Source organism: Cucumis sativus, chromosome 4 (assembly GCF_000004075.3).
Source record: "Cucumis sativus cultivar 9930 chromosome 4, Cucumber_9930_V3, whole genome shotgun sequence".
NCBI classification, from domain to species: Eukaryota; Viridiplantae; Streptophyta; class Magnoliopsida; order Cucurbitales; family Cucurbitaceae; genus Cucumis; species Cucumis sativus.
The window spans coordinates 17,011,628-17,035,155 of NC_026658.2; the positions used below are offsets into that span (position 1 = coordinate 17,011,628).

The 23,528-nt window shown below is 32.5% G+C and overlaps 1 protein-coding gene across 1 annotated transcript; it reads right to left on the reverse strand.

Moving 5' to 3' along the window:
* Positions 1–7,608: 7,608 nt before the first annotated feature.
* LOC101202847 (alpha carbonic anhydrase 4) lies at positions 7,609–19,960 on the reverse strand. The gene is made up of 7 exons (XM_011655460.2): positions 19,789–19,960; positions 19,155–19,372; positions 10,405–10,511; positions 9,515–9,617; positions 9,246–9,407; positions 8,538–8,591; positions 7,609–7,924 (listed from the first exon to the last, which is right to left on the reverse strand). The coding sequence occupies exons 1-7, from the start codon at positions 19,910–19,912 to the stop codon at positions 7,850–7,852; spliced, it is 843 nt and encodes a 280-aa protein (XP_011653762.1). The 5' UTR covers positions 19,913–19,960; the 3' UTR covers positions 7,609–7,849.
* Positions 19,961–23,528: the final 3,568 nt, after the last annotated feature.

Consider the following 23,528-nt stretch of genomic DNA (forward strand, 5'->3'; position numbering starts at 1 on the left):
GATATTCTGGGTCGATTTCTTTTTTTCTTTTTTCTTTTTCTGAATAAATGTACAAGAATGGAACATCTTGGTTTGATTTGTACTATTTACCTGTAAGAATACGGAAATATTTATGTACTTGCAAAAAAATTGCCATTTGGACAGTTTCAGTTTTCAAAAGAAGAAAATCTATCTTTTCTTTTGTTGGTTTTAGGTTCTTTTGAAGCTCAATCTCAACTAAATAGTTGAGCCGGTGGTCGTTAGTTTTTAAAGTGAAACAGATGCCAAAACAGTTGGTCAATTTTTGTAGCTCGTTTAGGGCTCGTTTGGTAACGTTTTTGTTTATTGTTTTCTATTTCTGTTTTTAATTTCTTAAGAGACAAAAATGTTTAGTAACGTTTCCAGTTTCTCGTTCTCGAAATAATTAGAAACAATTTGATGCGTTCTTCATTTATTTCCTACTGTTTCTCTTTTCCTCCACATCGTCTTCTCTCTTTCAAAGCTTTTGTCTTCTTCATCTCTTCCTGTTCTCTGGCGTGTCATTTTCATCTCTTCATCGGCTCTGTCTTCTCTCTTCACCAGCCATTTTCTCTCTTTGCTGGTTTCAAGGGTATGTGTTTATGATTTGTTCCTCTATTTCTCTCTATTTCTCTCTTGTCTCTGTTCCTCTCTTCTCCGATCTCCATCTTATCTGATTCCTTCTCTTTAACTTTTTTTCAATTAAACTCTGCCGATCTCCATCTTCCTTAACTTTAGGATTTTCTGAAATTGGCATATAGATTTTACATAATATACCATGGAGTAGACATCTTTGCCTTGGCGATTTTTTGATGGCAAGAAGAATAATAGCTGTTACTGTTGATGATTTGTATTTCCGTGAATAAGAGGTGTTTGAGGAGTGCAACCTTGATATGTCATGGTGTATCTAGGTAGGAGATCGAGTATTGGAGGAATGTGCATTTAAGAATCTAATATCAATGTGCAATGGAAGATTTACGAAAGAGGAAATTTTGGACTTCAATTAGGAAAATAAACCTTCATTCAGAATTTGTGGCTTCTAACCCATGCTCTATATATCATTGTTTTAGAGCAATTTTAGTCCTGAGTGGAAAATGAATTTGCTTGTGTTCAACAATGGAAATAAGTTTGATGTTATGATTGCTGGGTTTGTGATTATCTAAAATTTTGATTTTGAAAGTACCATTTGTAGCAAATTCTTGATTGAAAGTTCCGTAGTGATTTGTGTTATTATTTGTCAAAGTCCTGAAAGAAAATGAATTCCAAAGCTCGATCTAGAAATTGGTTGTAATAACTCGCTTGCACTAAAGCATATAAACAGTACTTTGACAAGAGTTTTTGTTTGTGTTTGCTAAGCATGTCTAGATGCTCTTCACGTTGATCGGTGTTATTATGTGAGGTGTAAGGCATATTTTATAAGTAAGTTCTTGGACTTGTGCCTTTCAAAGGACATAATAACTTACTTTAAAAGTCATGCGAACAACGTTGTGTGGTTGATGGATTAAGAAGTGAGAGACCGTGGTTAGATAAGGGTGAAGCTCTTAACTCTTAATGAATGAAAAGGTTGTAAAAGGCATTCAAGTACAATATTTTCAAAGACATCATCTAAGATAAATAGTCTGAGAGATATATTGCCAATCAAATTTTGGGCAACGTTTGAAGGATATATATAACTTTATGTTATAGTTTTTATTTGTGCATTCATACTTGTTTGTATTAATTGATATTAACTTTTGATAATTTTCTTTTTTATGTTTAATGCAGGGCATATATTCTTGTTTAATGTTTAATTGAATTAGATTTGATTTGATCACATATGTATGGTGTAGGACATTATTAAGAAAACAAGAAATAGTTATCAAACATGTTTTCTATTTTTGTTTCTGTTTTCCTTTTAAGAAATAACAAACAGAAATAGTTATTCTCATGTCTCGCCCCTTCATGCAACCAGAAGGAGGTGTGTTGCCTAGAATTCCAACGCGTATCACTTCGTGAGATAACGAGTTGAACGCCTAGTAAGTGGTATCTTCATTGCAAAGCTCCACCTTGAATTCAGAAGATCCTTTCAACTCATTGAAGCGAACACTAGAACGACCAATCTTAACTTAATTACCTAGCCTTCAATGCTTAAATCAAAACTATTAAGCGATAAGAATTAAAGAAATATAAAAGTAACAAAGCAGACAGATAATGAAACGCAACTCTAATTTTATTACTTGGTTCAACTCATATACAATTTCCTTTTCTTCATCGCAAGCCATTTAAAGAAAATCTAAGTTCTAAGCTTCGGGTCTGCCTTCTGTCGTTGGGATGCCACTCCTCGCGTCAAGGTGTTAAAGAGTATACAAATCTCTTTCTTATCCTTCTCCTTAATCGCCTAGCAACCCATCTCCAAGAGAAGACTCATCCCATAAACAAAACTGGGATGCTCTCTTCCTTGAACGTAATAACTTGAAACTATCTGAAGGCGGATAACTTCATCAGCTTTCCCGCATCACAACCCATCTTAGCCATTCTTACTTGGGCTCAACGCCTAATTACCTAGGGGAGGAAAACTTAAACACATAAGTCAAACACTTAGTGAGTGAGAGTTTTAGAAAACCTTTTTGGGAATACAAGTCAAGCACAAAATATTTTCATTTCTCAAACGCGTCATCCAACGCCTCATTTCACAAATCATTGAAATCTCACTTTGGCTCCTCTTATTTGTTTCCACCAAGAATATGAATTCTTCTTTCGTAAAGCATACTACTATTCACTCTCGCTAGTATCTTACTCTTGAGCTATTGTAAGGTTCACTTCATCCACAACATCTGGAAAGTTTCTTGATTCGTTTCTTTTCTTGTTGCATTGTTCGTCGCCATTCACATTATGCACACACCGCACAAACATTACTTACTTGATAGGAATAAGGCTACTGGTTTGCACACATTCATCACAACGATCGCATAGAAAACAACCATTTTCTCCTTTCAAACAACATTAGCAATAATAACAATAACATAGAGATATAGAACGCACAATGCATAACTCATACTCAAAAGGGATCAATTTGAGAAACATTCACAAAACATTAACTTACAAATTACCCTCACAAGAGTGTATTTAAGAAAGCCACTTGCACAAGAGTGTATAGTTTAAGAAAGTCACTCACGTAGGAGTGTAGAAATAAGGAAGTCACTCACGCAAGCTTTCAATCCTTTCTTCCTTGAATGCCTCTTCTCGCCTAGAGTTCTCTCGACAGTAACTCTACGTTTGCATTCTTTTGACAAAAATTTCAAAATGACAGTACTTTCCTAGTCCTTTCAAAATGACAGTGACTACTACCAAAATGATGTGATTAAGGAGACACAATAGGCAATCAAGATAGCAAATGCAACGTCTGATGTCCTTCGCTACCTGGACGCGAATAAGAAAAACATTTAAAAGGTTAGACAAAATTGTCTAGTGAGTAGGGTCTTTTAACTAATGAATTTAGATTATTAAGAATAGGTGATTACTCAAATGGAGGCAGTATAATAACATGTAATTTAACACATAATAATTCCTTGATTCCATCATCGCAAGTCATCTCACCTCATAGGTATTCTCGCCTGCCACATAGTCGACCCACACAATCATTCTGTAAGTTGAGTTAAGTCTTTGTACCCTTGTCTTGGCTTAAGCATTTACCACACTCTTTTGCCAAGTTGTAGCTATATGCGGAGTAAACCCAATGCCTTTAGCACACTTGTCAATTTCAATACACATTACGAGTCTTCCATTCCTAGATCACACAACAAGCAAAGGGCATCTCGTACCAGTTCACACAACAAGAATGAGACATATCATATCAGTTCACACAACAAGTATGAGGCATTTCATCCAAGATCACACAACATGGATAGGGCATTCTATTCTAGATCACGTAATAAGAATGAAGTATCATAACGTGTAAGGTACAAAAGTCATTCTATTTTAGTTTTACCAAGTATTCCTTAGGATTCAATCATTTCTCCCATTCAAGCAACCATAAGAGTACCAGGAAATATGCACACACATATTTATATATGTACACACAATGCTTTAAGCATATCCACATATTCAAAGAGATATCTCCCAAATATATTTTCTTCGAGAAGGTCATTTGCAAGACATTCTTTTATTTGTGAGGGTTACCACCATATGCATCTTTTACATTATTAGTTGTCACTCTGGTACATGGTATTATTGTTTCATTTCTACACAACTAAGTCTAGTTCATGCATAAAATGGTGCATTTTGGGATTAGAAAACGTAAGGGAGAAGATATATAATCATTCTTGAAGCAAACTTTACAAATTCATTCAAGGAAACTTTCGAAATTTTTTACCGAAGAATAACCACTCACAATGACAAACAACTAGCTTTTGCGTTTGGCCTTCAACTCAAGTTCCCCTTTTGCACTCGCTTGGAGGCTCTTACCGGATTCTGGTTGATTTTGATTCTCTAAGGCTTCGGGATTCTTCAATTTTTTTCTAAGGAAGCTTATGGCCGGAAAAACAATCTCAAAAAGATTGAAATTCCATTATTTATAACATTTTTCAGGTGGAGTCTATTCATGTCGGAATGATTACTACTATCAGTTATGAAAAGAGGACCAATACTAAAATGCCAATGTCTCTATCATATCCTTATCTTGGATTCAAATTTGGACAGCAAAGTCAAATCGTTCGCTGACTTCCTTACGTGGGCAATGATGCCATTAGTTTCTAGAGAAGTGAGTCTATCTTGCGGTGCAGGTTCTTTGCTTAGTCTTTTACTGCCTAAGACTTCTTCTCGTCTAGACCACCTTCGTCACATGTAGTCTTATCGTGTAAGGTAGTATGTGATATGGGTCTTACAATTCATGATCTACATGGGCCAATGTTTGAAGAAACTACAAGAGAACCAAACGAGCAAGATGAGTTCGATAGAATAAGTGGAATGTTTCCTAAAGTAGAAGAGGAGTTATATTTGGGGTATCTAAAGTTCACTTTGTTTAATTTTTTTTAGTGAAACTTATGCATATTAAGGTGCTTAACCATTTGAGCGACAAATCTTTTACTAGGTTGCTTAAATTATTAAATAAAATCTTTCTAAATGGTGTGAAGCTACCTGCCTCTTACTATGAAGCTAAGAAAAGACTACGTGACTTAGGAATGGGATATTAATCAATTCATGTGTGAAAAATTTGATTGTGTTTTATTTTTGAAAGATTATGCATCACTTGACAAATGTTTGCATTGTGGAGAGTCTAGATATAGGTTGAATTATAGAAAGGAAAATAAATTCCACATAAGGTGTTGATATTTTTCTCTGAATGCACAGAAGCAAAGGTTATTTCTTTCAAAACATACCGCAAAGAATATGAGGTGGCACAAAGATAAGAGATGTGAAACTAAAGGCATACTTCAGCATTCTGCTGATGCTGAGGGTTGGAAACATTTGGATTATCATTATCCTTGTTTTGCTTCAAATGCTCAAAATGATATATTAGCACTTTCTTTTGATGGGTTTAATCCATCTAGAAACTTGAGCACATCATATAACATGTGGCTAGTTATACTCATTCCATACAACTTGCCACCTTGAAAGTATATGAAAGCACCATTCACTTTCTATCTTTACTCATCCCTAGTTAAAGGTCTCCTAGTAAAGAAATTTATATTTACTTACAACCATTGATAGATGAGTTAAATGAGTTGTAGGTGGATGATATTCAAACCATTGATAGAAAGAGAAATATGTGAACGAGTATTAGGTCAGCAATCAGGACATGTGAATGGACAAGGTTTGGGATCAAGACCCAAGAATGCTAGAAAAGAAGTAATTCACCAAAGCACAAAAGAAACAAATGCATAGATTGCACACTTGCAAAGCATAGTTGAATCGCAACAAGCTACAATTGAAGCGATTTTAAAAAGGTTAACAAGTCAAGAAGCTACCTCTAACATGGAACAAAGTTCATAATAATTGATAGTCAATAGGTAGTTTTCTCAAATTAATTATATTGATATAAAGTGTCGGATTAGACTAGTATATGCAAACATGATATATTGTGAATTGATATGACTATGTTGCAGTTATGGTACTCATAAATTCATTATGCTTTAAAGTGCCCAATTTTCTTTTTTTGAGTTTATGGAGTTTGTTGCTTTTGATGTAGACATGTCTCTCCCCCTCCTCGTTGTGATTAGAATGTTTGAGTTGAATCATATTGAGTAGTGTCATTATGCTTTATAAAGTGCCTAATTTTCATTTTTTGCTTTGAATCCTTATGGAGTTTGGTTTTTATTTTGGGTAAGGAAAAGAAAGGAAAGGAAATGACTAACTAGTCCTCTCCTTTTTTGGCCCATGGATTAAGGGGAGAGCTGAATACCCTTAATTCCCCTTATTCATTCTCTTTCCTCGTTTATTACCCTACTTTCCCCACTTAATGCTTTCATTTTTCAATATAATCCTTCAATTTCTCAATATAATTCTTCTCTTTCTTCTCCTTCTTCTCTTTTCTCATTTAATTTTCTTCTTTTTCCTCGTTTATTTATTTTTCTCTCCAAATTAATCCTCTTATTTCTTTTCTTTCCCAAACAAATTAACAAATTAATTCACCTCTTTTCTTCTTCATTCTCTTTGTGCCAAACGAATTAGTCATCTTTTCGTATGTTGCTTATCGTTCTCATGAAGAAAAAAATATTAAAAACGAAAGAAAAATATTAAACATAAATGAAAAAATAAAAAAAACATAATTCAATTTTTTATTGTATAGGATTGATGATTCAAATTTAAAATACAAAATTTATTTTTGTATTCTATTTACGGTACAATTTGAATAAACATATTTTACATAAATGAAAACAAAATACAATTTGTTTGTATTATGTATTGTGTGTACGATCCAATTTTTTTTTATTCAAAATAAATTTAAAAGTTAATACATATTTTGTGTTGGGGTTACAGTATAAACATTATTTTAATACAATTTTTTTGTCATTTTTTGGTTTACAAAAAACATTTCATAAGCATTTCTTACACATTGAAAAAAAATGTAATTCAATTTGTTTCTCATGTGGGTTGCGGTAGAAAAACAAATATTTGCCATAAATTAAAAAAAAATAACATATTTTTTAATGTATTGGATTTACGAATCAAATTGAACACAAATGAAAAATTAAATAATACAATTTATGTGTGAATTGAATTTTCAGTATACATTTCATAAACATATTTTATACAACCAAAAAAAAATTAATACACTTTATTATGTTAAAAAAGAAAGAAAAAACTAGTGTACAAATGAGAAAAAATACTCTACTTTTGAAAATATATTAGGTGTACGTTACAAGTAAAAAAAAATATTTATACAAAATCAACAAAAGAAAATCAATACAATTTTTTTTGTGAACAGTTGAATTACAATACTACCTAACTAAAAAAATGAATTTGAATACAATTTTTGGTTGCAAAGGTTTTATGGTACGAACAATTCACACAAATGCAAAAAAATTATCATATTTTCATTTTGTATTGGCTTCGCAAAAATAAAAAACAATAAATTCATTTCCAGAAAAAAAAAATTATGTACCTTTTCTCATATCGGGGTTAACGTATAAATAAAAAAAATACAATTTTTTTTTGTCATAATCCTTCCCCCAAATAATTCTTCTCCCAAACGGTATAAATATTTTTCAAAATTGTTCTATACGATATAAATATTTTCGCACTTTGTTCAATTTTTGAAAAATTTAAACACCTTTAACATTTAACAAATTTTATGATTTTATTTAATTTCCCTTAGGCTTTGTGTTTAACCCAAGTAAATAAAGAAATTAACAAACTAAATAAGTAGAACCATTCACTTATGTGGAGTATAAAATTGAATCCTTCTTCCATCTAATGCTTGTGTTGGCCTTGCATTTGTCTTCAAACCCTAAGGAGTGAAACATGCAACTCAAAAGATTGAAATGAAGAAATTTAATACCAAAATAAATTATATATTTTCAAGCAAAATTTTAAAATGGAAATAATAAAGAGGGAATAGTTTTGTTCTAATATGTAAAATAATTCAAAAAAATAATAAAATATCATTTTTCTCTGTATATTAAAAATATGTAGAATAGTTTTTTTTTTTTTTTATTTCCTTATTTTCTCTTAGATTCCATACTTACTCTAAGTTAACTTTTATTCAATCAGGGTAAAAGAAAAGTAATCATTTTCTCACAACCTTTGTGTTTCAAAACTAACATGGAAAAGTTAACAATTTTTTTTTCTGTTGTTAGGACTAATTTTACAATTAATTAAAAGAAAATTATCAAAAATAAAACATTTCACAAAATATTTACAATTGATAAAAAAAATTAAGTATAATTAATTTGAGTGGTATGGATAAATAGTTTCTCAATTTTTCTATTTAAAAAAAAAAAACAGGTTTATAGTTATGTTAATAAAATTTCAATAAAAAAAAATATATTTTAATCTTTATAAAATAGTTTTTTTATTTAAAAAAACTTCACTAAGAAAGGAAAGGAAAGGAAAACACTCACATCATGAATTGCAGTCTTCAAAGCTCTCACTTGTTCCCTTGAAACTGTTCTCACCTACATCATCCAGATAATGTTTAGTTGAAATTTGGAAATAAAAAGAAAAATTCTAGATATTCAAATTTACTTTCTTTTTTGTTTTCAAAATTTATCTATTTTTTAAAATAAGAAATAAGTGTTATAAACTACCATATAAAATTAAAACTTTAGTACTAAAAGATAAGGTTTTATTGTCAAAAGCAAAAGGACCTTTAATTTTAAAGTTTGGCTACAAAAATATCTTCAAAAGAAAATTACATAAATAATAAGTAAGATTGATTTTGGTTAAAATCATATTTGAACCTTCAAATTAATTTATTGTACTAATTTTATGTAAATAATACAATCATCTTTTAACTTCTGGAAAAATGCAATGCTCTATTGTGAAACACTATCGTTAAATTTAAATGGAATCTTTTGAAATGATAAATTCACAAACATAAATTACAAAACAGATCAAAAGTAGAAATTGGAGGCCAGTAATTTATGTTTCTTTCATCTTTTTTTTATCAAAAATTGTATTAATGGAGGTAGAAGAGTTGCATTGTATTTGTAAGAACTGACTTGTTTTCTATAAACACATGATGAATGTATCAAAGCAAAGAGAAGAGAAGAAAAAAAGGGAAACGATGATCAAATGGGCGGAAATGATTTGAAAGAATGAAAAGAAACCTTCTTTTGTATGGTCCAAAGGACCCCTTCAGTACAAGGAGGAACGGTGAGAGAACCAATGTATCTGTAATATTTTCTGCCCCCAAACTTGATGTCTCCTGGATTCACTATCCCTATTTCTTTTTCTTCTTTTTTCCCAATTGATTTTAGGTGATGGAATAACTACTTCCACAAAATGACAATCAAATCATCTTATCATCAAAAATAATTATAAGTTTCAAAATATTCTTATTTTATCCTTAACATTTGTATAGAAAAAGTAAACCTACTTTTGAAAGAAAGCGATCCGGACGTCCAAATTTGTATAGAATTGCAACCACAGCTGTCTCCTTATGATCGCTTGTATGAACTAGATGCATCTCCAAATCATATCTACCAAAGTTTGTTACAATACTATTTTTAATTTATAAATTAACCTAATTTTCATACCACACCCAAAAAAAATCAATTTAAATCCGATTATCTACATGATTCAAATAGGACAAAGATGTCAAGAATGTTTTGAAGATGCAACCAAATGTTTACATTGATTAGATAAGAGGATGATTATAGGTATACGAGTATGTACAAATATCTTCGTTAATATAATCAATCATATACCTTTTTTCACAAAACCAAAACCAAAGTTATGAAAATTGCACATGTGCACTAAGGGAAGAGAAGAGGAATTGAAATCAAGAAAAATACATTTAGGGTTAAAGAAATTATGGTATTTATTTTAAATGTATTTCTAGTTTTTATGTCACTTTATGCATCTTTCATGTTACATTTACATAAATGGATGATTATAGTCATAAGGCAACAACTGTTGAAATGTCTCACAGAATATTTAAGGTTTCATTTTGAGGCTACATAAAGCTATATGTAGTTTGTACATATAGGATGAAAGATTTAAGCTGTTTTGTTTGTTCTTGTAGTAGGGATAGAATTTATCTTTCTTGTAGAATTGTTTTTGAAGATCAATAATATGGTTGGTTTGAGGTTGAGTTCAGCAAGGTTCTAAGTCCTTTTCTAATATGCTTAATTAGTAGGGAAGATTGTAAATTAGCAGAACAAAAGTAGCTCCAAAGAGTAGAAATATAAGTGAACAAATATCATTGTAATATGCAATTAGCTAGAACCTTGAAGTTGATATGTAGAGAGAAGTAGGAGATCAAACCTTATTCCATTGAAGGAGTGTTCCGATGGGGCATGCCAATGGCATTGCGACAATTTGTATTTCGTCCCATTGATGGTAATTTTTCCAGCATCTGTTTCCCACCTTATCTAAACATAAGTTATTGTTTTCAAAAATTAGAAAAAAAAAATCATTCAAATACATGTTTTACTTAATTTAAATGTAATTTTAAGAGTCCAATCTTAATTTTCCTCGAACTTTAAAACTCAATTTTTGCAATTCAAAGTTAAATTTGAGGGTGTAATTATAACTATCACTCTATACTTTACGGGTGAATTCTACTATTTGCTTGTTGAGGAGGAAATATAAGGTTTATATCTTTCAAGCTCAAACCTCACTGCACAAAAAGTGTAAGTCTAAACCCTAACCCTAAACCCAACATGAAAAAAAGAAAAGTTAGTAAATGTTTTTTCACTAGGTACACTATATATTAAAGTATAACATCAAGAAATATTTATATCTATACTGTATATTTAAAAGTTTTAAAAGTGAGGATATGTGAAAAACTTTTTTAAACTTCTATTCCCTTCAAAATTCAAACTAATTACCCAATTATTCTTTTCTACTGATTTTGTTTACTTCAAATTTAAATTTTTTTAAATCTTTTTGAGAAATTAAATTTAAAATTTTATTACTCATTTAGTGCATAGTTGTTAAATTGCATTAAGTATGCACAATAACTTTCCATTATGTTAATTATTGACTATATAACTTTTTATATATATTTAACTATATTAATTATATTTAATTTAATAATGGAATTTAAAGGAATTTTGTATCCTCTTCTACTTGTAACTATATAGCTATCATCTACCCTTTTTTACTATATATCTCTTCTTCTTCTGCTACAAGAAATCGGGTTCTCCCGATGCATAAAATCTCATTGGGGAAAGAGATGTTAAGAAATAGGCCTTCCACCGATGCCATAAGGCGTGCATTGGGGGCATGAATCTATCTCGACATATTACTTCTGACGTCGAACAAAGCTAGATCATCCCCAACACCGCACATATAAACGTCGGGAAACGTGGAACGATTAAATAATAGTTTTCTTTTCTCTGGTGCAGTGTTGACAAATGTACTTCAATATTTCTGATGTGGACTTTTAAGGCATCGGGAAAAATGAAATTATTATTTAATTGTTTTACCTTCCCCAACACCATGCATGGGAACGTTGGGACTGTGGCGGATATTTCCAACGTGATCATGACCTATAGCATTGGGAGAAAGGAAATAATTAAATAATATTTCTTATTTCCCCCGATGCTAATTGTATGACGTTGGGAATGTGGATAATTATTTCTGACACCATTAGTAATGCGTTGGTAATTTGAGTTTTTATTTCTGACACCGTTACTAATCTCGTCGAAAATATGGGGTTCTTCCCACGTTTTTGTTATGTGTCGAGAGTTCCCATATAAAAAACTCTCTTTCAATCCTATAAATCACAAAATTGATAGAGAAAGGAAAGGAAAGATTATGAGAGAAAGAGACCGAGAAGGAGAGAACTTTGTCTATCCACCGTGCTCGTTGTCGCTCGTCATTGTCTACCACTGGCGCTCCTAGTTCTGGTAAGTGGTTTAGTTAGGTTTAGTTTTAGGTTAGTTTTCGTTTATATTTTGATTTAGATTTAGGATTTAGATTTAGAATTAGTTTTAGGATTTAGGATTTAGATTTTGAATTAGTTTTAGGTTTTAATATTGAATTTGATTTTGAAGCGTTTTTAGGATTTAGGATGAGTTAGTGATTGAATTTGAGATTTTGATTGAATTTGAATTTGTTATATTGATTGAATTGGAGGAGGGTTGTATTGAATTGGAGGAAGGGGGTGTAATGATTTCTAATTGTTTTAAAATTTCTATAATTTGTGGTTGACATTTGTTCTAGCTATTCTACAGTTATGGTAGTATTTAGTTCAAACTTAGTTGTTGTTTAATTCTTAGTAGTTTTGTCTGTTGGAACTGTTAGGTAGCTTGTAAATATTGAAGTAGTTTGTGTTTGATTTCTTATGGCTATCCTGCAGTAATGGTAGTCTCTTTAGTTCAAACTTAGTTTTGAATTTGTTAGTAGTTTTGGGGGTTCGAAGTGTTAGATGGCTTGTAAATTATGTTGAAAGGGGTAGGTAGGTTGTAAAGATTGAATTTATTTGTGGTTAGTTTGTTCTAGCTATCATGCAATTATAGTAGCATCTATAGTTTAAACTTAGTTTTAGTAAAAAAATTTGGAGATTGGGCATAACTTATTCATAGAGTAAGTTTAGGATTTGAGAGTAGGAATATAAGACTAATCAAACCTATTTATCTTTTAGGTCTTTAACTACGGACAACGGTTGGATGAAACTTAGGAATAAGTTCTCGGTTGAGTATAGAGAGAGAGTGTCCCAATTTTTAGAGGTTATCAAGTTTCACTTCGATGATTACGGACAAACAAGGTGTCCATGCAAGAGATGTATGAACTCAAATTAGGACTCATTAGAGAGTATGGAGTCACATCTATTAACAATTGGAATATCTCTCTCCTATATAGAATGGGTGTATTATGTTGAGCCAGTGAACTTGCATAGAGGTACAGAAACCTTTGAGGAATGAACTAGTAGTAACTCTTTTGATAAAGGAACTAGCAGTAACACTTTTCATGAAGAAGATGAAATGTTGGGTATGTTTAATGATTTGAGCTTCGATTGAAAACGAAGAGAAAACAGAGGAAGATTTGGAGAATGAGATGTCATCGAATATTGGTGTAGATATAGATCAAGAGACAACAAACATACTTTAAGAGTTATTAAATGAAGCACGCAGTGAGCTATACCCCGATTTTTTAGAATTTTCCTTCCTGAAACTTTTTGGTTAAGTACATGCATGTCAAGTTTCTCAACGGTTGGAGTAACAAGTCCTTCGACATGTTATTAGAACTGTTAAAAGCAACATTTCCAATGTGTAGTACTACTATCCCTAGTTCATTAACAAGTTCTTGTCATTCACCTACAATATGAAACCAAAGTAATTGGTTCGGTCTCTTACAGTTGGATGTATCTAATTGAAAGAAGTCTACCCACGTTAAAACAATTTGTTCAGAACAAAGCACGTCCTGAGGGATCTATTGTAGAAGCATATGTGATGAATGATCAGGGACTTTTTGTTCGAGGTATCTAAGTGGGATTGAGACTCGATTCACTAGAGATTAACAAAATGATGATAGCATTCTGGATGACAAGGTAATTGGTGAGTTCAAAGTGTTCGTGCAGAAAGTACGACCATTATGGGGGTCAAGTGTACGAACCCTATCATAGGAAGATTAAACACCTTGCACATTGGTACGCCTTTCTAACCTTCGATTTCACTGACTATTTTAAGTATTTGTCATATATTGTTGTTATACAAACTCATAATTGTCGACTTTAGGAGACACTTAGGTTGATATGTCGTCAAGTTCAAAGCACTTCTGAATTATATAAAAGACATCAACGAGCATTTTCTGATTGGTTCAAAGCTCACGTATATAATGTATCCACATATTTCATTTTTTATATTCAGTTTGAGGTACTCTCATCTATTTAATTAATTTTGGTTTTTGTGTCCACAAGTACTATGTCATCATTCTCTATAGCGGTTTCGAGGAGACAGATTCTTTGTTTCTCAATTTTGATGAAGCATTCAATAATGTGAGAGGATTGTCCTCGGTGGACGACACTTTAGGTTAGTCCTGTTACTTTTATGATAATTGGGTACATATGAAGTAGTTTTGTTTATGATAGTTTGTTGTTTTCTTAATTAGATGGACCTCAACCCTCTTCGACTCCTAGGAGATGTGAACAGTCCTGAAACTTGGAGTTGGAGATGTACGTTCATAAGCATATATGGCAAGATTCTGATTACCTTTGCTCAAGGAGTGGAGAAGTCAATCTCTCCACTTATTATTTGGTTCAACAGCACCATTGGTATGTGTGTGAGAGATACATTTCCAGTTTGCTGCCTTAAGTGGATTGATGTTCCACCAGAATACATCGAGGTGGTCAAGGACGTTTTACATGTAACTTCAGCAATTAATTCGTATGTATTTTAAACATACACAAGTATAAACCTAGCTAATACGTATGTTCTTTAATTTGTACCTCTATTTCGTGCTTGATTTCAACGATCAAGCACTTACTAGATTTGTTGAGCATCAAATTGTCATGTGTGAAATTTTGACCCCAAAAATCGTCCTCAATATTGCGCCAATACGTGCCACAACTCCTTTAGCAAGGCCCAGGAGTAGCCCAACGTGGTCCCAAGACAGCCCAAGGGTGACCACGACATATGCCCACGACATTGGCAGGCACCTCTCGAGGACGGCTCACAAGCCCCGCACGCGTGCCACGACAAGTGCCCACGACAGCCCGAGTGTCAGCCCACGACACAACCCCATGGCACGCCCAGATGTCCGTTGACACGGCCATAGGCGCCCGACACCATCGCCCACCATCAACCCCATGCGCACGGACACATGCGCATGGCCAGGCGGCAAGCCAAGCGACCGCGCGTGCAGCCCACCGCGCGCCCCAGTCGGTCGCCCATGCTCACCCAGGCATGGCACGCACAGCCCCCCGCGTGCGCGTGCCCATGCTGACGCTGCATGCAGCACAGTGCGCACAGCCCACGCTCGCAACAGCGCGCGCGCCCGTGTTCGCCCAACGCGCGCGCGCGCCAGACGCCCGTAGATGCTTCCAGAAGGCCCTAGACACGCCCATGTGCATGCTCCCCGCCCATGCTCGGTCTAGACAGCCCCATAAGCCTCTAGAACGCCCAAGACAGTGCTGGAACGTGCTGGAATGCGTGGGAAGCTTCCGAGAAGGCCCCGGAATGTGCTGGATGATGCTGGAACGTGCTGGAACACTCTAGAAGGCTATTATGACGGTCAGGAAGTGACATGAAAGGTCTAGTCCTCTCTAGAATGTTCTAGGCTTCCTTGTTATGTACTAAATGAACTTGTAAACTCTAGAAACTCTCTTGGCCAACCTTCTAAGGCCCAAGGTCGGTGGGAATGGTCTATAAATACTTGGGAAGGGCCTCATTTGTATCAAGTCTTGCAACCTTGCATCCTGGCATGTCTTAGCCAAGCAAGGTCACCTTGCCACACCAAGTCTCCTTGCCACACCAAGTCTCCTTGCCTATGGCACTTCATGGCAAGAGACAACATATTTGTACTCAAATATGTATTCATCTATTCTTGGAATGTAAGGTATCATTCCCAACACGTATCCATTCAAACTCCCTTATCCTTCCAACCTCTCTCGTGTCTTGCAACCAAACTAAATACTTCCGCTACAACACGTTGGCGTAGTGTTCGGTGCACTACCCCTTTTCGGAAAGGCTTACTTGGCTACGTTGGCATTGTAGTTAGCCAAGTGCCGCACGTATGGTTAGCTTCATACTCTAACCACGTGACAAAATGCTCACATTTTTCGAGGAGTTTAGGGGAAACTTTCATAAACATTTCAAAAAATACAGCGACCTTGAACAAGCACATGCCAACCTACCTCACAGATTGGTAGTTCCTATGCAATCACTATTTGAATTGAGCATTTCAAGTGAGATTTACATATTGCAAAGTTAGAGTACTTCATTTTCTTTCGTCCATGTATAATTTTTAAAAAATGTTTTCATGCAGAAGCAATCAAGGACCAACAAGGCTGCTAGACAGAAGCAGCCGTACAACCATAATAGTAGGTCCAAGTCGTTTATACAATGACAGCACACGAGCTCGTTGAACAACGAGGTCAGTCAGTCGACTATGTAGAGTTGTTAAGAGAAATACGTGCTTAGAGGGGCCAATTATTTCGCAGGCAACTGCGCATGTGAGTTTATGAAAAACTTTGTCTTATTTTAAACTTTTATTTATGACTTTATAACTTAAGTTTTAAAAAAAAAATTGTAGAATCAAATGCTGGAAATCTAGTCCCTGCTCACCCCAAAGGGTTCTCAACCACTCTCCAAAGATGAGATATGTGAGATCGTTTTCAGTTGACGGTCGAGCTACTCAAAATGTCTTGGTTGGGTTCCTAAGTCCAAGTCTTGAAAGAGTAATAACAGTTCTACGACCTCATGTTCGTAAGAAATGCACTCTAGGGATGTTGAAGAAGCTAAATGCTTGATTGAGGACAAAGAATTGAGATGAAGAAGCTAAACACTTGATTGAATAACAAAGAAGAATGTAGGAGATGCATGTCCGACAAATGCCAGAAAATTCCCAACAAATGGAAGAAATAAAAAAGATGATTAAGAAAATGAGTCGAGCACAGAGAGGACCGTGAGCACTTTTGTTACGTATTTTTAACTTTCAAGTTGTTTAATTTGCACTCAGTGATATATATCTAAATTCACTTTTATGTGCATTGTACTTATGGACTTGTGGGAATATGGCGTCCGTGGCCATTCAGAGTTCAATGTATTTTTTTCTTTTCTACGTAATTTCTTTACAACATTTGAAATTGTTCAACAATTTAACATTTAATTTATAATATAAATTTTGATTTGGTATTTTATATAATTATTTATTAATTTTGTGTTGTTTTTTTTACAATTTTATTCAATTTAAATCAAATTGAAACCAAATAGAGTACCCCAGGATTAAAAATATTCAATAAATTAGAAAAAAATATTAAAAATATCTCCCGAAGCACGCAAAGCGTTAGGAATAATGCTTATCCGTCGATGTAGTGAACAATGCGTTGGGGAAAGGTTCTCTCGACGCAGTGTCAAAAGAAGCCATTTCCCAATGTTTAAATGGGACATTGGTAGTTCTCTTCTCCCAACATATGGATGGGACGTCAGTAGTGCATTTTTTTTCTGTCTTTTGTTTGTCGACAATAGAAGCTTAGGGAGAAAGGAAATCGTGACACTCTATCGCTTGCATCTCGGGAATGGGTCCCTCGATGTAGTACTATCAACTTTCGTCCCGACGGCGTTACGTACATCGGGAGATCTTTTTCAGACGCTTTTGGGAATCTACACCGACGCATGCAGACATCGGAAGAATCCCAATTTTTTATAGTGTTCTTAGTTTGTTTTATTCTCAAATCTCAATTTAACTTTTTGTTTTTTTTTCATGTTTTTACTATTTGTTTGAGTCAATGTAAAGTTGTGTATCATGCACCTATGAGAGAATAAGACACTTTAACGAAATATATGTCTCAAATATAGGTATAAATTATCCCTATTACAAATTTTAAGTTATTTTACTATAATTAAAAATGGTTGGAATTTTTACTCTCACAAATGTATCAAAACTATTTTACATTCTTCAAGACAAAAAATATTTCATTTTTTCTCTTCATCCTTCTCTTTCATTTTTTTATCTTTTTTATCTTCATTCTTCTCTTTCATTTTCCCCTGTTTCTTACCCCTTCTCCTCTGTTTTCTTCTTTTTTTTCTCTTCATTCTTCTCTTTCTTTTTTTCTCTTTTTCTCTTTATCCTTTCCCCTTCCCCCTTCTCTTTCGTTGCCCAAGAAAGCAATCAACAACTTAGGGTTTGAACAATTTAAGTTTCTCAGATCTAGGATTTGAACAAAATTTGGGCATTTCAATAAGTCCAACGATTTTTTTAAAAAAAAAAAACTCACAAAACATAAAATTGATTAAAAGAGAATCGTCGAAACTTAACCGGACTAACAAAATTATGAACGAACCCACGTGAAAAGAACAGATATTGGACTTGAAAGGAACGAACCCACGTGAAGAAGACGAAAGACAGAACGATTTGGTGAAGACTTTTCTTCCTCTTTTTTCAGACCCACGTGAACAGAAGACCCACGAACGGAGAACGACCGGCGAACAGAGAACGACCGGCGAACAGAGAATGGGGGATGGAGAATGGCAAACTCATGTAGATGGAGGAAGACGAACGACAATGGAAGACAGAAGACCCACGAACGAAGAACGGCTGGAGAACGGAGAATGGCGAACTCATGTAGATGGAGGAAGACGAACAACGGTGGAAGACAGAAGACCCACGAATGGAGAACGACCGACGGCGAACGGAACTGAGAATGGCAAACTCGTGTAGATGGAGGAAGACGAATGAATGGCGAACTCGGGTTAATTTCAATTTTAAGTTTTTAACTTAACTTTTTTACATTTGAACCAAACCGACCCAATTCAATTCGGTTTGGTTCGGTAATAATACTGTTGAAGCCTAATCCAACCCGAACTAAACCGAATCGGATCGGTTCGGTTCTTCGGTTAGTTTTTTCACTCCTAGTAACTATTATTGTCTAATATAAAATTTTGCTATATTTTATAAATATCTTAGTTCGTTTTATTAAATTACAAACTTGGTCACATAATTTTGATTGGGTTAGAATTAAAATTTAGTTTGTCTATAGTTGAAAAATCCTCCTAAATAGTCCCTTATGGTTGAATCATTTTATGATGGGTTTACCAAACGATAAAAACTATATATAAAGGACATAGTAGGGAGATAAGAATACAAAAACGTTAGTAAAGAGACATTTTTAAAACATGACAGGTTATGAACCCAAAAAAAGAATAAATAAAATAATTATCAATCCACGTTTTCATTCTAATTTTTAAAATCCAAAAGATGACTAGAAATAAGAGTAGTAAGAAAAAAAATTCTTGTTAAAAGTACTTTCAAAATCATTCACAAACATACAAACATATTAGAGTAAAACTACAAGTATTGGATGATATATATGAAACAAAGAAAATAATGAATGATGAGACGAATATTACCAAAATGTCGTGTCCTCGATTCTTGACGATAGCGGGAGCAGGATTGTAATCCCTTCTAAGTTTTCCAAGCTTAGGAAGAACTTGAACATCTTCTTCAACAATATTAATGGGAGACTGATACTTCCCTTCCTCACAAGATTTCCAATCTGCTTTTAGCTTTCCCCATTCTTTTGGTCCATTTCCATTTCCCTCATTGTAACTGAATGCAGATTCATCACCTGTATTTCCAACCATTTTTCTTAGGGCAAAAAATAACATAATATTAGTTTGACAATGATTTTTGTTTTTTTATCGTTTATTCATGACCTAATTGGCTCTAATCACTGTATTTGTATTTGCAATTGTTCTAATTATTATATCACCATCTGTTTTCAAATTTTTCAAATTTTTATTTCCTTCCTCACAACTTTTCTGTCTGTTTTTTTCAACTTTTACAAGGAAATATTTTAACTTTTAGTAAAATTTCAAAGGGTAAATTATAAGAGCAAAAAGAAATATGTTATAACAAACTAAAAACAAAATCTGAATTCGTTTTTTTTCTTTAAAAAAAAAAAAAAAAAACTAAATCTGACTCAAACACAATGCTTTCTCCATTCCCCCAATGAAGAGCTTTAAAGATAAAAGTAAAGCATACCTACTTCAGATTCAGATGCCACGGAAGAGAGAGAGAATGAAGAAAGAACGAACAAAATAGGAAAGAGAACAAGGAAATTGGGTCTGTAATTTTTGGAGAAGAAGAAGAAGATAAACAACGCCATGGTAATCCACTTTGCAACTCCAAGGCTATTCCCCAAATTCAATACTCTTCTTTTCTACTTACTTCGTATATATTTATATTACACCCATTTCATTTTTAGACAACGTAAGGGACAATCTTTATATAGCAGAATAATTAATATCTTTTTTCTACAGAAAAGAATCATCAATTATTTTTTTGTTATAATTAATATAATTTTGGTTCTCTTACCTGGAAAAATATACCTTAACTTAGATTTTAAATTTAATCTTTCTTATATTTGATTTAGCAAAAAAATTTATAATAATTAAATTCATGTCTCCATATATATATCTAATTACATGTTATATTTGTAATATAAAAAAAATGATGTGTTATCAACTATTTTTTCTAAATATTTTTTTGTTCAATCTAATTTTCTTAGATTTATTTTGATAGTCATGCACTAAATTTAAATTTGAGATTTATTAAAATTGGAGATCCAACATCTGGAAAGTGTAAAATTTATAATAATTATAATAGAACAAGTATGAAAATATAAGACAGAAAATTATTTATACCAAAATACTATATATATATATACACGTATAAATATGAAAGAGGAATTTTAAGAAACGGCAAAGTGAAAAGAAAAACTGAAAATATTGAATTACACGTTGACATGTGGTGTTTAGATTCTTAAAATTTTGCTTTTATTGAAACGTTACAAATTGATTAATGCTCCGGAGAAGTAAAAGGGAAAAACAACATTTTATTATTCAAAAGTTTAATGCGTTTCTTCATTAGTTGTTGTATACATAATTGAAATTTACATTACTTAAAATAATATATACATACAATAAAATAGTGGTTTTTTTTATGTAAAAAAGTAGAACAAAACCCAAAATATATTGAATAATTTTGAAAATTGAAAAAACTTGGAGGTCCACGACGTGAAATAACAAAAATACCTCACACACGATTAATCGACCACACACGCGAAAAGCTTGGTATATGATCAATTAGATATTGATACACGATCGTTCAGATCTTGCTAAACGATCTTGGTTGAAGATTTTGTACAACATCTAAACAAGCTCATGTACCAAATCTAAACGATTTTACCAAGAATCGTGTACTAAAATCGTTTAGATCTGGTACATGAGCTTGTTTAGATGTTGTACAAAATCTTCTACCAAGATCTAAACAATCGTATAATATAATCTAAACAATCGTATAATATAGTCTAACACGATTATTTAATTATTAAGATATATTACAAGGATAGACGATCGTGCAGTGAAATAATATATTTTAAAAGATAGTGTTGACCATGTTTATCGATTGTGTTGATCATAGTGAACGACTGTGTTGATTAGGTAAGCAATCATATTGGTTATGATAAGCGATCGTGTAGTCCAATATAAATGATCGTGAAAAACTTCAAATCTAATGATCGTGTTGACCATGGTAAATGATCATGTTGATCATTTAAAACGATTTCAATATTTTTTAATATAAGAAAAATGAAAAAGAATATTGAAATAATTGTGAAATGTCTTCAAAGAAACTTACCGAAAATGATGAAGATGAAATAGGAAATATATAAATAAAAAAAATCATTTAAAAATAGAAGAATAAAAAGTTTGAAAAGATGACATAAATCGCAAAGAGATGAATAAACCACAAAGAAGATGAAGAAAAAGATGTGACAAATTGGCTAGCAATATTCAAGAGCAAATATGAAATCTATGAAAATATAATTATTGCGTCATAGACTTTTATTCTTTGTTACACATATAGTAAATATTTTTTTAGTTTTGTTATAGTTATGTAAAATTATCCATAAAAAATGTAAAATACCATTTTCATCCTATCAATTTATGAACTTCAAAGAATGAAAGAATAAAAACTTAAAACTAAAATATGTTACTACTCACGTTTTGATATATAAAAAGAGAGATTTAAAGAGGTAGAACGGTAAAAAGTTGGATAACAAACTAAAAAAATAGCAAAATTTAAAAATATTAAGATTTATAGCAAAACTAGGGTTGTAGACTTCTTTTTTAATTTTTTTTAACCGATTATACCCTTTATATATAAAAGTTCTTTTCCGTCAAATACAATGTATTTATATAGGTAAAAAAAATTATACATGATATCACACATTCAGTGTATTTTCAAAAAACATCAATTTTGGAAAATATTAAATAATTTGTTATTTTCGGACTATATAAAATTACACAAACATCCCTAAATACAAGATTTTCAGATGTTTAGGTTTCAAATAAATTAATTAATAATTTATTTCAATAATTCATAATATATATAGTAATGACTATTTGAATTCAATTTTTTTTGTCACCTTTCCAATAATGGTTAATATAATTTCATTACTTTCCCTTTCATAAAGTTTCTTTTAATATTTATTAATATTTTATCGTATAATAAATAATACATATTTTTCATATTTTTCATATTTCTAATAAAAATTTGAAGTTAAATTTTATAACCTCCAATACAATCGTCAATTTGAATTCATTTAAACTATTATATCCTTAAAACAATAACAAACATAAATCCAAAGTTTTTTAATTATTTATATTTTAAAATATTTATAAAAACTTTTTGAATTTAAATACCTCCAAAATACATATGCTTAATAACATTTTGAATTTAAAATTTTATCTAACAACCCAAATTTTCTAGAAGGTTGAGGTATTACTGTTTAAATAAATATAGATTTTTAAATTATTTTTTTTAAATATACAAGAAAATAAATTAAAATTTGAGAAAAAGCTTTAAATAATAAAAAAAAACAATTAATTAAAATAACTAATCAAAATACTAGTTTGGGCCCCTAAAATATAAGAAATACTTAAGTAATTGAACCGAGTTCTGAAATAAACCTATAAAAATATAACTACTAAAATATAAATGAGAAAGAAAACTGAACTGTTCCATGTGGCGATCCATGGTCACTTCTTATCATTAGTCATTCATCAGTTTGCCCTTGCTTCTACCCTTACCTGAAAATTAAAAATTTAAAAGAGTTAGTATAAATGTATACTTAGTAAGAGACCCATATTAGTCTCACTATATGTCTGTTAACCTCTCGTTAAGAGTCCTAGTCGTGTAACATGGTACCACATACTATTGCGCTCTCGAACGCATACTATCCAGTGGTCCCGTAGGGACACATCTGTGCGCTCCCGAACACATACTATCCAGTGGTCTCGTAGGGGCACATCTAGGCTCTTAGTGAACCCGAAGGAATCACCCTATAGGAGAGTCGGGCGAGAGTCGGGCTGTAAGTGATCCCGCCGAATCACATCTCAAACTAGCCACACATGCATACATAGGTGGTGACCCCGAGGGCCCCCATACACTACGACTCTAACAGGCAAAACTAACAGAACACTATAGTCTATACATGCTTATTATAACATCAACATCTTAGCTTAGTTAGACCATAAGTCAAAAGTAACATATTTTATCATAGCATGCCTCAATAAATAATATTGTATCTAAATCATAATATGGTTCTCGAAGTAACCATTTATAAGGCTGTCTCAAATAGACATATTATACATCTCTTAGTTACACCACCAAACAATACATAACATACATGCAACTTCCAAATGGGGTTTAGTAGGAGA